Source organism: Corvus kubaryi, unplaced genomic scaffold (assembly GCF_017639235.1).
Source record: "Corvus kubaryi isolate FWS band 111438036 unplaced genomic scaffold, C.kubaryi_AGA036_p1.0 37367, whole genome shotgun sequence".
NCBI lineage: Eukaryota > Metazoa > Chordata > Aves > Passeriformes > Corvidae > Corvus > Corvus kubaryi.
The window spans coordinates 5,698,996-5,713,660 of record NW_024581119.1 but is presented as its reverse complement, the minus strand read 5'-3'; the positions used below and the strand labels follow the sequence as shown (position 1 = coordinate 5,713,660).

Below are 14,665 nucleotides of genomic sequence, written 5' to 3'. Positions count from 1 at the left end.
TGTATCCTGAATGAGGCCCAGGTTACTTTTTTGCTACAGATCTGAGGAGGTGGAGGGGAAAACCTGTCTTATTCCAGCCATACCTCCCAAATATTTGCTTTCAATGCTCCTGCTTTCTCCCTTCTTTTCTGACATTCACCCTTTCATTCCCTCTTTCCATTTTCTCTTCCTGCCCATCTCCTCCTTCCCTCCCCCTTCTCTTGAAACCTTTCCAAACCGTGCACTTGTCACAAGCTGCAATCTAGGGGAGACAGTTTCAGTTCCTGCCCATTTGCAGCTCCGTTCTACCCAGGTCAGCAAAATAAAAAAAAAAAAAAAGAAAGAAAAAAAAAAAGAAAAAAAAAGAAAAAAAAAGCACTTTTAAGACGAGCTCGACACCCCACCCAGCCAGGCGATAGGCATCTTTCGAAATCCTCCAACCCAAACACACCCACAGCGTCTCTCGCTTCAAGGCTCCTCTGTTCGAGCGGCTTCTGTTCCGCAGCACTCCCTCAAGAAGAGCCCGTCAGAATCACACGAGGGTCCCCCAGAGCCAGCCCTGTGCTGCCTGGGCTCCGAGAAGCACCTCAGGGAGCTTGGAAAGGCTTGGTTTATCTTTCCAGGGACCGAAAGAGTGGCCGGTTGGCCGGGGGACAGGAGGGGGAACTGCACTCCCAGCCCCAGCAGCGTCCCTGGTTGCTCAAGGCCACCAGAGGTTGGTTATGTTGGTGGTTTATTTGCCACACTCCGCTTCCCTTTCCCCCAAGCCGGGGTGATGTTTCTGCTCCAACCCGGGGCTTTTTCCGCGCCAAAAAAACCAAAAGAGTTGCTGGAGGAAACGCACGGGCGACCACCAGAGCCAGGGCCGGGCGAGGGACCGGGGCCAGGGGCACACGCACATCTGGGGCAGCTCCGAGCCACGCCGGGGACAGGAGCTGTCACTGCCCTCCGGAACCGGGGGACGGGAGCTGCCCCCTCCGCGGCCCCTGGCCCAGGGGTACGAGCCGGCTGCGAACCCCCGAGCACCGGGGAGGCGACGGGAGAGCCCCGAGACGCGGCGGCGGCGGCGGCGAGAGAGGAGGAGGAGAAGGAGTAGGAGGAGGAGGAGGAGGAGGAGGAGAGAGCCCGGCCGGAGCCGGCCCCCAGCCCCGCGCCCCTTTCCAGAGCCCCCCCAGGCAGAGGGGACCCCCAGCCCCTCCTGCCCCCTTACCTTAATAGTGCCGTCCATCGGGAATAACTTCCAGCCGGGACCAGCAATATTCCACACATTGACCCGGTTTAGCCTGCGACTGACGCCTCCTGAAGTTTTTTATCCTTCTCTCTCTTTTCGCTCTTCTCGCTGCCCTTCCAGCGGTTTCGTTGCTCTCTCCGTACCCCCTCTCCCCCTCTCTCCCTCCCTCCCTCCCTCTCTCTCGGTCTCTCTCTTTTTTTGACTTTGGTTGTTGCAGCAGAGCGAAAAAGAGACAGTTAACCGGATGAAACGTTTTTTTCTGCTAATTTTGGGAAGTGAAGTCACTCGAGGAGGAAACCTTCGTCTCTACGCTGGTCCTGCCTTCTTGATGAAAATATATATATTTTACATACAGGATATTTGCTCCATTTAGATAAGAAGGGGCAGAACAATGGCCACCTCTGTCACAGCTCTTGTTTGTCGCTGGGACAGCCCGGCCAGCGCAGCGCTTGCCTCGCACCCCAGCCCGTGTTAGCCCGCCTGTGTCATCCCCCAGTTTAGTTTAACGTGGGTTTTTGCCATTTTTTTTTCCTTTTGGCTGGAGCAGCTTTAGCCTGACTCACTGAGTTTCCGTCTCTTCCCACAGATTTTTTTATTAATGCGTTTTCCAGTCAGCGGGAAAAATTAAGGGGAGAAAACCGTAAATGCGACTCAGTGACGGCAGGCGGAGGGAGAAAAGAAAAACCTGGCGATTAAAACGCATTTAAAGCGTATTTCGAGCCCTCTCCTTCACGCCTCCCAGCACGGAGCGTGAGCCGAGGGTGCCAGGAGCGAGCGGTGAGTCCCATAATGCAGGACAGACGGACGGCCCAGGGTTAAACAGAGGCTGCGGATGGGGCTGGGGCACGCCGAGGCTCTCGGCCACTTTCGCCCCTTCCCCTCACTCCCGCTCGTCTCGCCGGGTGGGATACGGGGCTCGGAAGGGAAAACCCTGGGATGGATAGTTTTCCATCCTTCCTTTCAGGTGCCGGGAGTCCTTTCCCAGCCTCCTCTCACAGTGCGAGCTCCTCGCTGAGGTGTTAAACCCCACGCAGAGCGGGGGGACACCCCCCACTTGACAAAAATGTCAAAACCTCACAATAATCGTCAGAAGAGCGGAATTTACCGCTCCTGACGGGCACAGCAAACAAAACCCCTCAGCCAGCAGCCTGTAAACCTCGCCTCAGACCTGGCGTGCAATTCTGCCTCTCATTCAAACGGGAGCGAGCAGCGGAGGAGAAACGCGCGTTTTCCTTTTTCCGGGAAAAGCCGAACCCTTCCAAAGGAGCCGGGGAAGGGAGACAATGCCCGCCTGTGCAGCTCCCCCGCTCCCCCCGCCCTTGCCAAAATAACCAGCGGCGGAACACATCATGCAACAGCCGGGGCGTCCCTGCTGCCCCACTTCCACAAAGCGGGGGGCAGAGCAGAGGGGGGAAGAGGAGGGTGAAGCAACGAAAGAAAAGTGTCAAGGCGGGAGGACACCCTGCACATCGCTGGAGAGCATTACCTTGTCCAGTGCCGGTTGTGTCCAGGCTTTTTGTTTCCCCCTGTCTTTAGTCCAGCCACGGGGAGGGGGGTGAGGGGGGGCAAAATGATCTCCAAAGTGATCCTGCCCCTTCCAAAAGGGAAGTGCAATAATGCCACCGGTGTTTCTAGCCGGCCGCGGCAGAGATGCCTTATTAATACTTTATTTCTCCAAGCCCGGAGCTGGCAGGAGAGAGCCGCAGATCCCCCTTGCCCCTCCCTCCCCTCCCTCCCTCCCCCTCCTCTGAAATTAGCCTCATCAATTCAGCTACAATTTTGCAGTTCGGATGCAGACACGGGGCTGAACGTGACCAGACCTGGAGGTTTTGGGCTCGCTGCTTGCCAGCGATTGAGGCCGCCCGCAGCCGGGAGGTGAAGGGGGAGCGCAGGGACAGCGCGGCCCCCGCACCCCCGGCCTCCCCCGTCTGCCCCGCAGTCCCGGGGTCTGCGCCGGGGTCCCCCGAGAGCAGCACATCTGGATGCTGCTAGCGGGGTCAGGTCCCCCCTCGCCTAGGGCCACAAAACTGGAGTTCAATTAAAAGAAATCACGGTTAACCCTTTGCTTTCCTCATTCCTCTTTGCTTTTCCCTGCCCTCTGTCCTGTCCCCCCGCCAAAGCTCCCGTCCCGGCTCCCCCCTCGGCGTTCCCACATGGCAGGAGGCTGCAGCGAGCAGAAAAGCGAGAGGTTAAAGGGAAGAGTGAAACGCATCCTTTCAAAACCCAAATGGTTTCCTCTCTAGACAACGCTCTCTACCAGCCCCGACAAACACCGCGGGTGGGGGTGAGGAAGAGGACAGGCTGAGGATCCGAACCGCGAAAGGAAGGAGGGAAAATCCCCTGGAAGGAGCCTCTGTCACCCACGGACCTCACTCGGCACTTTGAGCTGGGGCTGCGGGACCGACGGTGGGGGAGAGCCGGGGATCCGGGCGAGAAACCACCTGGAAACGCGCCCAGCTCACGGGAGCCGAGCCCAACACCCTCAAAAGCCCCCGAGCCCAACACCCCGAGCCCAGCCTCTCCAAACCCCTTTGCCCAGCTCCGGGCTGGAGGGACAAACAAATCCGGCCCCCGCCGCCCATCCCCGGCGCTCCCAAAGACAGGAAGGTGCCAAACAGACCCCCCGCCATCCCACCGGGAGGTGTTTCAGGAACCCAACTCTACATTTTATGGCCAGACGGGCACCGTGACCCCCAGGGGCTTATTTTGCATGTCTGGGGATGAATCGAACGGAGCCTGCTCGGGTCACTCGGGGTACCGGGTCTGCCAGGGATGCTCCGCGCTTCACCTCCTGTGTTTGGTCTAAAATAACATTTGGGAGAATCCAAGAGATAAGGGAATGAGCGAAGCTGTTACACACTCTAAAGACAAGAGGAACACTCTGCTATTTTCCTCCCAAATAACGAACGATAGAAGCTTTGCTTTATTTTTTTTTCTGTTTTTTTTTTTTTAAAACACCGCCCCCCCAAAAAACAAAAACAAAACAAACAAACCAAAACCCCCTCAAAACCAAACCCAAAGCCACCCTGGAAGTTATACCAAAGTTTTTTGGAAAAGGCTGGAATATTCCTAACCTCCGTGCGCCAAGCTCTGAATCATCCTAGGTGGTTGTGCCGTGACTCTGGGTATTTAACTGTTCTTTAACTGAGTATTTAACTGAGGTTTGAACTGCTATTGAACTGAGAATTTAACTGTTATTGAAGTGAGAATTTAACTGTTATTGAAGTGAGAATTAACTGTTATTGAAGGGTATTTAACCAAGAAGAAGGGAGCCGAGACAGGCGGGGGAAAGCCGGGCACGGGGCTGAGCGATGCGCGCCACTCTGGGTCTGTTGCTCGCCCTTTGGATGCACATGTACGTACAGCAGAGGAATTAGGATCTGTTTAATGTGGTCACCACCAGACATCTGGAAAATCATTTGATCTTGGCAACCACGGAAGATTTCAAATGCTTACATCGGGACAGGCTGGTAGAAATCTGTTACTCCTCTATTATTATTATTATTATTATTATTATTATTATTATTATTATCTTTCACTCCGTTAATGAATGTAACGGAATTGTCGAGCGGCGTTTTTAATTAGTTCAATATCGATCTCAGGCGCTCGGCACGTCCCCACCTCCTCTCCCCGTCCCCAGGGCTGGGTCCAGGGGTTGCAGCCCCACACGGAGAAGGTGAAAACGCCGCGTTCGGCGCGATCCGAACGAAAGGAAAGAGGATCCACTGGGGGGATGTGGCCTGGAGCTGTTTGGTGTCCGGACCCAAAGGAATTAACCCTCGGTGCAGTTCGGTGCCAGTCCCTCACAGAACCCCAAAGATTTGGGTTTTCTGTCTGTCACCCACACAGGATTAGCGGGCATCGCTTCCTGACTAAACCCGCCAGTTATTCCCTAGGAATAAACACAGTGAAAACCTTCCCCAGCCCCACTGCAGGGTGCGAATCTGATTTTGCGAGGATGGGAGAGGGGATTGGCTTCTGTCACCCTCTCTAACCCCAACAGCATCAGCTGAGCTCTCGTTGTGCCCAGCCTGGAACTGTCGCTGTGAACTAACGCGGTGATGGGGAGGGCAGCTCAAAACCCCCCAGACATCCACGCCCTGGCTTTGTCGCTAGCAAGTGCCTCGTTTCCCGCTGACTGTGGCACAGTGTCCCCTTCTTTAAAGGAGCTTCCAGTACACGCGTATTTACAGAGCCTGCGCTGGGTGCATTGTGTGTGTTATCCATCTAATAATACGATTTTCTCCATAATTTGCTATACATTTATTCACTCTACACGTAATTCTCATCATTCTGTACTTGCAGGGGGACAGAGTTCATCCTTCACTGGAGGAAAACTCTCCCCCAGCTCCAGAGAACGTTTAAAATCCCCGGCTCTGCCTTTCCTCTGGCACCGATCCCGCCGCAGAAAGAAAAACGCGACGTGTTTTGTTTGTGTTCTAACCCCACATTCTTACGAGCAAAAAGCCCAAACTGCAGCCCTGGGATTCGATCCCCAGAAGCGACTCCCAATTTTAGACCGAACTAATTGGGCAAACCTCCGCTTTTCAGCTGCAGCAATAAAAGGGAATCAGGAGAGGCTTCCAGCTGCAGAACTGAAGGATGGGGTCCCTCCTCCCCACAGGAACAGCCCAGGGGATTTGGGAACCTGAAGCCGGGAAGTTATTCCCCGCTAATCGGTACTAAGTAAAACTTAAAGTCTTAAAAGTGGAGTGGAGAAGATGCAGGAGCTTTGAAGCTGCTTGGCAATGAGGGGCGAGCGGGGCGAGCGGTGTCCTGGCCGCTTTTATTTGAGTTCCATGTCCCAATAAAACAGCCCCCGCCCTCCCTCCCTCCCCCATCCCGCAATTATTGAAAAGCTGAGGCACAAAAAACAAAAATACCGAAGGCCAAAAAAACAGACTGCAGTGCACTAGCTCCGAACGTCTGGCCCCTCGCTTGAGGCCATAATTAATTTGAGATTTATTTTTATTGGAGAACCCAGTCTCGTCTGACCTTAGCCAAACAAGACTTCAGCGAGACCCTTGATGCGCTTGAATGGAACAGAATATTTCTCTCGAACTTCTCTTCAGGCGGCCGTGCCTGCTTTGAATTTGTTCCTCAGACTTCATATGTTTGGAGATTTACAGGAAAGATTTAAAGCATTTTCCCCCCTTAGCATTCACTCTCCCTTTTCTTCCCTTTTTGCTGCCCTTTCCCTCCACACCTCCTCTCCTTCTAAACATGGGGCCGGAGAGCGTAGGGAGGGCTGGGATACGAAATTCCCTGGATCCAGCATATTGGGAGGGGGGCTTTTTTCTGTAAATCGGGAAAGAATGGAGCCATTAAAAGGTCGCGGAGCTGGGGAGGGGGGTTGGTTGCTGCTGCCTAAAGACGGAGGTCACTGCAAAAGCTCGTCCCTTGTGCCCGGGAGTCTGGTTTATTTTAGAAAGCTCCAACACGTCACAATTCCAGGAGAAAAACAACTTTTCTCCCACCTCGACTTCGATTCAGGCCGTGTCCTGAAGGTAAAGCGGGGAAGGAGCAATGCCAGCCCTTCCCTAAGAGCGCGGGGCTGAGCACGGGGAAACGGCAGGACACGGGCACGCGGAGAGGGGCTTTCCTCTTTAGGGCAGAGGGTGCAAACGAGACCGAAATCCTTACGCACGGAATTGTCACAAGGCGTTCATCAACGAGCTGCTGAAGCCCGACAGTTCAGCAGCGTTTGTGATCCCAGAAATGGGTGTCAAAAGGGAAAACGAAGAGAAACGATTGGGTGCACACGGAATTAGTGATCGCGGAGGGTGAGTGGCGTGGGAGTTCACAGCAGCTTCTGCCCCCGAAGCCGCTGCGGTCCCCACCTTCTCTGGAGGGGCCTGTCCCGTCCTCCCGAGCCCAGGGAGAGGGACTGGAATCCTCCGGGATGCCAGGAAGGGGGAAAAGGGAAACAAGAATGAGCAGAAAAGGATGAAGCGCTGGAGGATGCACTCAGTAGGAACATCAGCACCCGGACCGGGGAAAAACAGTCCAGGGAGGTTTTGGTTTTCCCTTTCCTGCCGGGCTCAGGTTGTCCAGCTGCTCCTGGGAACACGGGCAGGTTTCCACCCGCGCATCCCTGAGCACCTGCGGGCTGACCCCTCTGCAGCGCCTTCCCCTCGCTCGGTCCATCAGGCACCAATCCCGCCGCAAAACCAACGAAATCCCGGGATATTTTTTCCTGGCAACCTGTCCCCTGCTCCTGTTCGGCGGGAAAGGGACGTGTCCGTGCCAGGGTTTGGCAGTGCCCGCCCCAAAGAAAACCTCACTGTTTTGTCCTTAAAAAAAGAGTTTACCCCCTCTCTCTTTAGGGCTTCTGTAAACTTTCCAGGCGGAGGGAGAGCAAGAACAAGCCCAATATTGTTCCCAGCCACGCAGCCCCTTTTCCCTCCATGAATATCCTTCTTTGTGCTGCACCACGAACCTTAGGGCTGCGTTAAAGCCGGGCTTAAAGGGGGAGCCCCGCTCCAGAAGGAAAAGAACTCCAGGAGAAGGAAAGGAGTTCCAGAAGAAGGAAAAGCATCTCCAGGAACAGGAAAGGGGCTCCAGGAGAAGGAAAGGAGTTCCAGGAGCAGGAAAGGAGTTCCAGGAGCAGGAAAGGGGCTCCAGGAGTGGGAAAGGGGCTCCAGGAGCAGGAAAAGTAGCTCCAGGAGCAGGAAGGGAGGGAGGCTCACCCCGGCCCCGGCTGCCTCGGGGAGGGCAGGGCACGGGAAGCGAAAGCAGAAGCGCTGAGTGTGCGAGGAGCAGGCGATAAAGGGGCACACGAAGCGTTCGGACGTTGCCCGAGGGCAGAAGAAAAGCGCGGGTGAATAATGAACCCCCAGAATTGCTCTCGTGCCGCCTTTCCACGGATCTGAAACCACCGACTGGCGGGGCAGGAGGGGAGCGAGGGCTGCTCTAGCCCTGAGGAGCTCGTGGCAACGGGAATAATTCCAAAATCAGTATTCAGAGGTCACGGTGCTATGCTTATGGCCCTAATTCTTCCCATATCCCTCCGGTCAGGATTCCAGCTCTGTCTTCTTTTAACATTTCATTTCCCGATTATATTCCACGTTTCATTCCCTAAAGTCAAGTCCCTGTGTTTAGATGAGATTGGCGCCCTCTGACACACGGTGAACTATGAAATACTCACAGGTCAGTCAGTCCCTAATGGTCTGAGGAACAGAAATTCTTCAGCAGTTCTGCAGAATCAGCCATGAAGGATCAAAATTCTTTTTTATTTCTACGGATTCCCAGCCCTCCACTGAGTTAAGGCCCCTACAAGAAGTGGGTATGAGAGAGAATTCAGCGTCAGGAGTTCTGTGGGATTGGGTTCCCCTGTCAGGAGTTCTGTGGGATCTGGTATCAGTGCTTTCCATACTCCTCTGTGCTGTGATAGAAATGGAGGTCACAGAACCGAGAGGCTGAGCTCCAATCCGAGTGACTCCACGTAAAAGTCCTTGTTAAAATGAAGTGTTTTCGAATGAAATCCTCCTGCAGCTCCCTCACCTCACCTCACCCCTCAGTCTGCATTTGGAAAGCCATGGCAAGAGCTCCGTGGCCTGGAGGTGCTCACGGGATATTGGGTGAGTTTGTTCCTCCTGGGAATTCCTGTGGAACACCCCCTGGGCTCCAAGCCACAGAGACGAGGCATTTTCTGTCCAAGGCACAGAGTAAACCTGGAGTTGATGCACCCTGTCCATCTGTCGGGGAGGATTTGTAGGAAAGATCAATCCCAATCTCTCTTTTTCTGGTGGAATCCCACCACATCCCACAAAAGTAACGAAGAAAATACTTCTCCCATCCATAAGACAGCAAATAAGGTTTTGTGGAGAAGGAGTGACGTGAAAAGTAGTAAGAATAGACACAGAAAGAGAGAGGAATTGGGACTCAATCTTCTGCTTTTCAAACCTTGTGCTCCCCAGAGCTTGGGAAGCCCTCCCAGGTCGGTGTGGGGAAGCAGGAGGGGAAGGAAGGCAGCGGGGTCTCAGTGGGACCAGCCCCTGTTTGGCTGCAGCCACACTGGGAGACGGGGAAGTGAGGGGCCCTGCTCAGGAGCACCGAGCTCCCTCCACCCGGGAGTGCATCCACAGCCACATTTCCCACTGCCTGGAACATCCATCAATCCCAGCTCTCCTGGGAATAACTCAGGCACCGTCAGCACCTCTCTGCTCCCTCTGGATGCGTTTGAGTCACTGGAAGCTGCCACCAAACTCCGAGGGGCAGAGACTGACCTCACCCATGTGTTTAAGGGTCAAACTTCCCTGGATTTCACCCCATTCCCACTTTTTTGAACAGCTCTGAGTGAGCTGCCCTGGTACCATTTGGTCCCACTGTGACAGAGCTGCCCGACTCCAACCACTGAGGGTTGCTGGCAGATATTTCCTTTGTCTCCGGAGGATTTTGGATCAGACTCCATCAAAATCCCATTGCTTTTTTTAAGGACAGGAACAAATCCTTTCCCCAGTGCCATCGGGGTGGAAGAAGCTCTGCAGACAAAACAGCAGAGACAGAATCCTTGCCCAAAACAACGTCAGCTGAGGAGGAAGGGTTGGGTTAGAGGCAGAGCCTGGCATCCCACAGCTCATCCCTCCCTCCACACTGTGAGTCCCACCTGGAGAGCTCTTCCTGGTGGATATGGCACAAACTCCCAGGAATAAAGCTCTGTTCCAGCCTTTTCCTGCAGGGCTGTGCTTCACAAGGAGGCTGCCCCGACAGGGATAGGGACAGGCTCCCCCAGCTCTGCTGGAATGTTCCGTTATTCAGCCCTGGGTCTCCATTCCACTCAATTCAAAAGGAATTTTCCTCCTAACTGGAGCAGGCCAGGATCTGCCTCCACACCCAGGGCAGTGATGCCACACTGGAGGATGTCCCAGGGCCTTCATCTCCTCCCTGCAAACAGAGCATCCGGGAGCACTGCCCACATCCCCAGCTCCAAAGGGAGCCAACGCCACAGCCAGTCACGCACTGGGGAACATCTCCCTTCGCTTGGACTCGGAGGGATTTGCCTTCCCCAGACCTGAATTTCAGCTGTTCTCCACAAAATTTCTGGTGTTTCAGAACCTGGTCCAGAGCTGTGCAAACTTAATGAGCAGAATTAACTCACCAACATGCCCTGAAACACCGAGATGGGAGTGGGATCTTGGGGGATATCAACCCAACAGGGAATCCTGCCCATTCCTGGTTGGATCTGCTGTAGAAACGTGGAGCAGCTGCACGAGTTCACCCAATGCCAGCTGACCTGGGATCATCCCAAGCTGGTATTTCCACTGCTGACTGTCCCAACAAGCCACCCAAACTGAGCCATAACCTCGGGATTATCCACAGGAATCATCCCCAATAATGCGGATGCACATGAAAATCCCAACTGGGGCACGGATCGTTGGGAGAGGGAAAGGGGGAAAAAAGAGAGAGCGAATTCCTGTAATAAATTATTCATTACAAATTATCCACCCAACTCTAGTTAACACCCTCCTGTGTTTCTTCAGGGACAGGAGAGGTTGTGGTTTAGATTTTCCCTAAGTGCTGCTGCATGCAGGGTTTGCCTCAAACGTGTAACCCAGATGTCCCAGGCTTGGTTTATTTACATTCTTGGGAACTGTTGTGAAAAACCCCTATATGATGTCAAATATAATAGAGAGCTCAAGTGAGGTACAAAGGGACAAGGCTGTGCCAACCCTGCTTTGGTTTTTGTTTTAATCTTTAAAACAGAAAGAGGCAGAAGTGGGCCATTGAAAGAATTGTAAGATCCATTTTTTAAATGAAAAAAAAGAAAAAAAAATATATATGCAAGCAAGTATTTGGAGTGCAAGGTCTGGTAATATCAGTTCAAAACCAACAACTGAAGTTAATTTCCCCACTAAATTGCATGGAAACACTCAAGGAAAACCACCAGGAGCACGGAAAGAAATCTGTGTTACACAGCACTGCCTGGTGTGACAATCCATTGCTTCAGCAGCTGACAGAGATGTTTGCCTTTGACTCATTCAACATTTCCCCCCTCTAAATCCATTCTGAAATGGACCTTTCAGAAACCGCACAACTCCACAGATCACCCTGCACCTGGAATTAAGGAGCTGGCACGGCGGAGAAGAGAAATGAAATTTAGCTCTGGTTTGGGACTAAGAGGGGCTGGGAGAGCAGAAAATTGGGAGGAAATTCAAGGAACCACTATGAGAGAAGTCTGGGATTTAACCCAGCAGCACAGCCCCATGGTGGCGGTGGTTCCAGAGCAATAAACCAGGACCACACTGGGATTTAGGAGACCCTGACTAGAGGATAACCCAGCAAACGCAGCATCGATGCAGGAGAAAAGACAAGCCCACCTGAACTCATTGTTTGTCCCCAATGAGACAACTTTTGACTCAGCCCTGCACATTTCCAAAATTAGAAATTTGATATTTCAGCCTCTGCCCCCTCTCCCACCGAAGATCAAGGGATTTTTCTCCTGCTAAATTCAGTAAGAAAGGGAATGAGATTTTCAACCAATACAAACGACCGTGAATTTGGGAGGATTGGAATTTTTGACATTACCTGTTTAAAGATGCTGTCATGTCTTACCTTGACGTAAGACGAAGTGTCTGGTACAGTCTGAAACATCCTTACTGGTTTATTAGATATATTTAAAGGTCCTAAATTTGACCTGAAATAAATCATACAAATACTCCAGGTCATATATATGCATACAGAAAAGTAAAGGAATAAACCCTGGTTTAAAGATAAGATTGGTACTAAAATTCAGAGGGGAATGATCGAGCATTTAAGCGTAGCTTTTCAAAGACAGAGAACCCCATCAACACAGCAACTAAAATCAAGTGAGAGACTCAGAGAGCAGAGGTTTATTTCTGGGTTATTTTGGTTTTTCCTTTGGATTCCCCCTCCTGCTCAGGAAAAGAGCCTTCTTCACTTTTGACCAGAGCGGAGGGAAACGTTTGACATTTGATTAACTGAATTTCTTAGCCAACAATTAAAAGCCAGCTGAAATACTCGTGTTTTCATGTCGAGCCTAGTTAACCCCATTGACTCGTACCCCGAGGTTTCCCTGGGCTGAGTGAGGGGCCCTTGCCTTTCCCGGCTCATTGAAACCATCCCGAGCCATTAACCCGCCGGCCCCGACTGATTTAAAGAACCTTCCTCACCAGCAATAATTAAACCGTAAATTAAAAAATATCCCGAATGGAAGCATCGCTGCAAATATTAAAAAAACTCTCGGGGTTGCCAATCCCGTTTCTATTTCGGGTCCTGCTCAGACTTTATCTCAGACTTTCTGCGCTCCTGAGACTCGATGAGCTCCTGATGAACAGGTTTTTGGGGTTTTTTTTTTGCCTCCAACCCCCAAAATTGTCACTACAGAGACGCAGAGATGAACAACAATGGTGAAAAACGGGACGACGTGTGGGAAAACAGACCCGCAGCCACCAAAACATCCGACAACCGATTTTATTTGTCCTCCCGGCTCCTCCCGGGGTCTGGAGTCCTCCTGGAACGCGCCAGAAAACAATCAGCTAACTGTAATTAGCTAAGTGTAATTAGTGCCTCATTAAGAAGCATCCCCAGCCTGCCGCTCCTAAGCGCTGCTGCTCCGTCCCGTTTTCCCGGGATGGAAGGCGAGAGTCGGACATTGACCCGGGAATTACCGCAGGAAAATGATCCGACAGGATGGGAAGGATGCGCCAAGAGCAGCGCACGAGCGGCCCGCGCTCCGGGCTTGTTGCTTTGGGGTTTTTTCCAAGCTCTTGAGGAAAAGCTGTGGGGTCCTGACTGCGCCTTTAGCGCCGCTTGTCCGGGTCTAACCCGAGCCAGCCCCGGGGTTAATTACAGAGCTCTGTTAATGAAGCTGCCCGGCAGCTGGAGCTGCGCCCCTGCAAAGCCCGGGGACACCCCCGCGCCCCCGAAACATCGGCGGAGTTACGGAAAAGAAAAAAAAAAAAAAAAAAACAACAAAAACAACAAAAAAACCCAAGAAAAGAACGCCGCAGCCCAACAACTGGGAAAGAAAAGTTCTGTATCTGCACGTAACCCCCCTTTTATTGATTTCTCAAGTATTTATTGCGCGTCCAGCTGGCACGGGAGGGCAAGCGGCTCTAAGGCAGACAATGTGTTTCTGATAAGTACAATTCTTTTTTTTCCTGTCGTCCTCCCTCCTAACACATTCCAGTTTCTTTCGCTTCTGAACTTGCGCCGGGGGGTGGGGGCAGGCAGAGTGGAGGGACAAGGTAATTTTGCCTCGCCAGTAAATTTTCTGGGGTCAAGGATTCCCATATTGGTTTCCCCCGCTCCCCTCTTTACCCCTGATTAGCGTCCCCCCCCCCCTCCCCCGCCTCCTTTACCTCCCTGTTGTAATTACGCCTGTGCATGTAAATAAATCCATCTGCATATTTTGGAGCCGGTTCTCGAGAGTCTGCACTGGATTATTTATCAATCGTCTCGTCCTGCCAGCGTCAGCCGCGATAGAAAAAGGCCTCTTAAACTCCTTTTAGAATCGCTTATTCTCATCGCTATGATTGAAAGGACTCACCTCTTAGACCCTTTGCCCTCAGCCAGTGGCAGAGCAGTTTGTAAAGATCCAGGTTGAGACCAAACCCAAGCTCCCCGCCAGCTGTGGATCCCTGCCCTTGCCGCTGCAGTTTTGCAGGGAGAAGAGAGATTTCAACTTGTTGGATCCAAAGCAGCGCTGAAGTTAAAATTCCCAGCCCATCCAGACAGGCTGCATCAAGCAGGCATTTCCTCAGGGGGCTTCTGTGCTGCTCGCAGCTCCAGGACGTGCTTTGCTTTCCTTTCCCTCGCTTCTCTGCCCTCTACTTTTCATTTGATTTCCGTTTGCCCCCCTTATCAATATTCCAGCTGTTCCCTCCGATTATTCGTGGCCATGGGACATCCTCGCCCCATGAGCCCTCCTGGCGCTGTGAGCGACTTTAAACAACACACCGAAAAAAAGGAAAAAGAGAAAAAAAAAAAACAGGAAAAAAATTCAAAACTTTTTAAAAAAACTATTGCTGAGGAGTCAAGCCGAAAAGAGACGCTGAGTGGAGCTCAAGTGCTACTTTAAATTCCCCTTTTTAAAACCAGGAAGTTTCAAATATCCGTTTTTAAATCATCGTTCCTTATTTTGAGGGTTTTTTTCCTTACTCTTACCTAGAAAAGAGTTAACCCATTTCCCCCTGCAGCAGGACCGAAAGCATGACGGAGCACGCTGCAGATGCTCGTGGCTGGGAAAGCGGGATGGAATCGGCTCCAAACGATTCCTTTGGATCAAGAATTCCGCATTTCTCCCTGCAAGCCGAATCTCCAGCTCTTTTTAGCTATTTCGTAAGAGCCTATCAAATAGTAACGCGTTCAGGAGGGAGAGGGAACACATCTTCAATCCAGGGATGTTTTTCTCCCCATCGGAGTCACGTTCCTGGTGCATTTTGTCATCTCAGAAGCCTTCGCAGACAATATTTTGCGCTAACCTGGGCAAAA

General features: G+C 52.2%; 1 protein-coding gene across 1 annotated transcript in view; it reads right to left on the bottom strand.

The window, feature by feature from the left end:
• Positions 1–14,202, bottom strand: part of FLI1 (Fli-1 proto-oncogene, ETS transcription factor) — a 44,971-nt gene extending 30,769 nt beyond the window's left edge. Inside the window, exons 1-2 of the mRNA XM_042034039.1 lie at positions 13,722–14,202; positions 11,638–11,846 (exon numbers count right to left, since the gene is read on the bottom strand). Of these exons, the coding sequence (XP_041889973.1) occupies positions 11,638–11,803 (166 nt within the window). The 5' untranslated portion in view covers positions 11,804–11,846; positions 13,722–14,202. The remainder of the gene's footprint in view (positions 1–11,637; positions 11,847–13,721) is intronic.
• Positions 14,203–14,665: the final 463 nt, after the last annotated feature.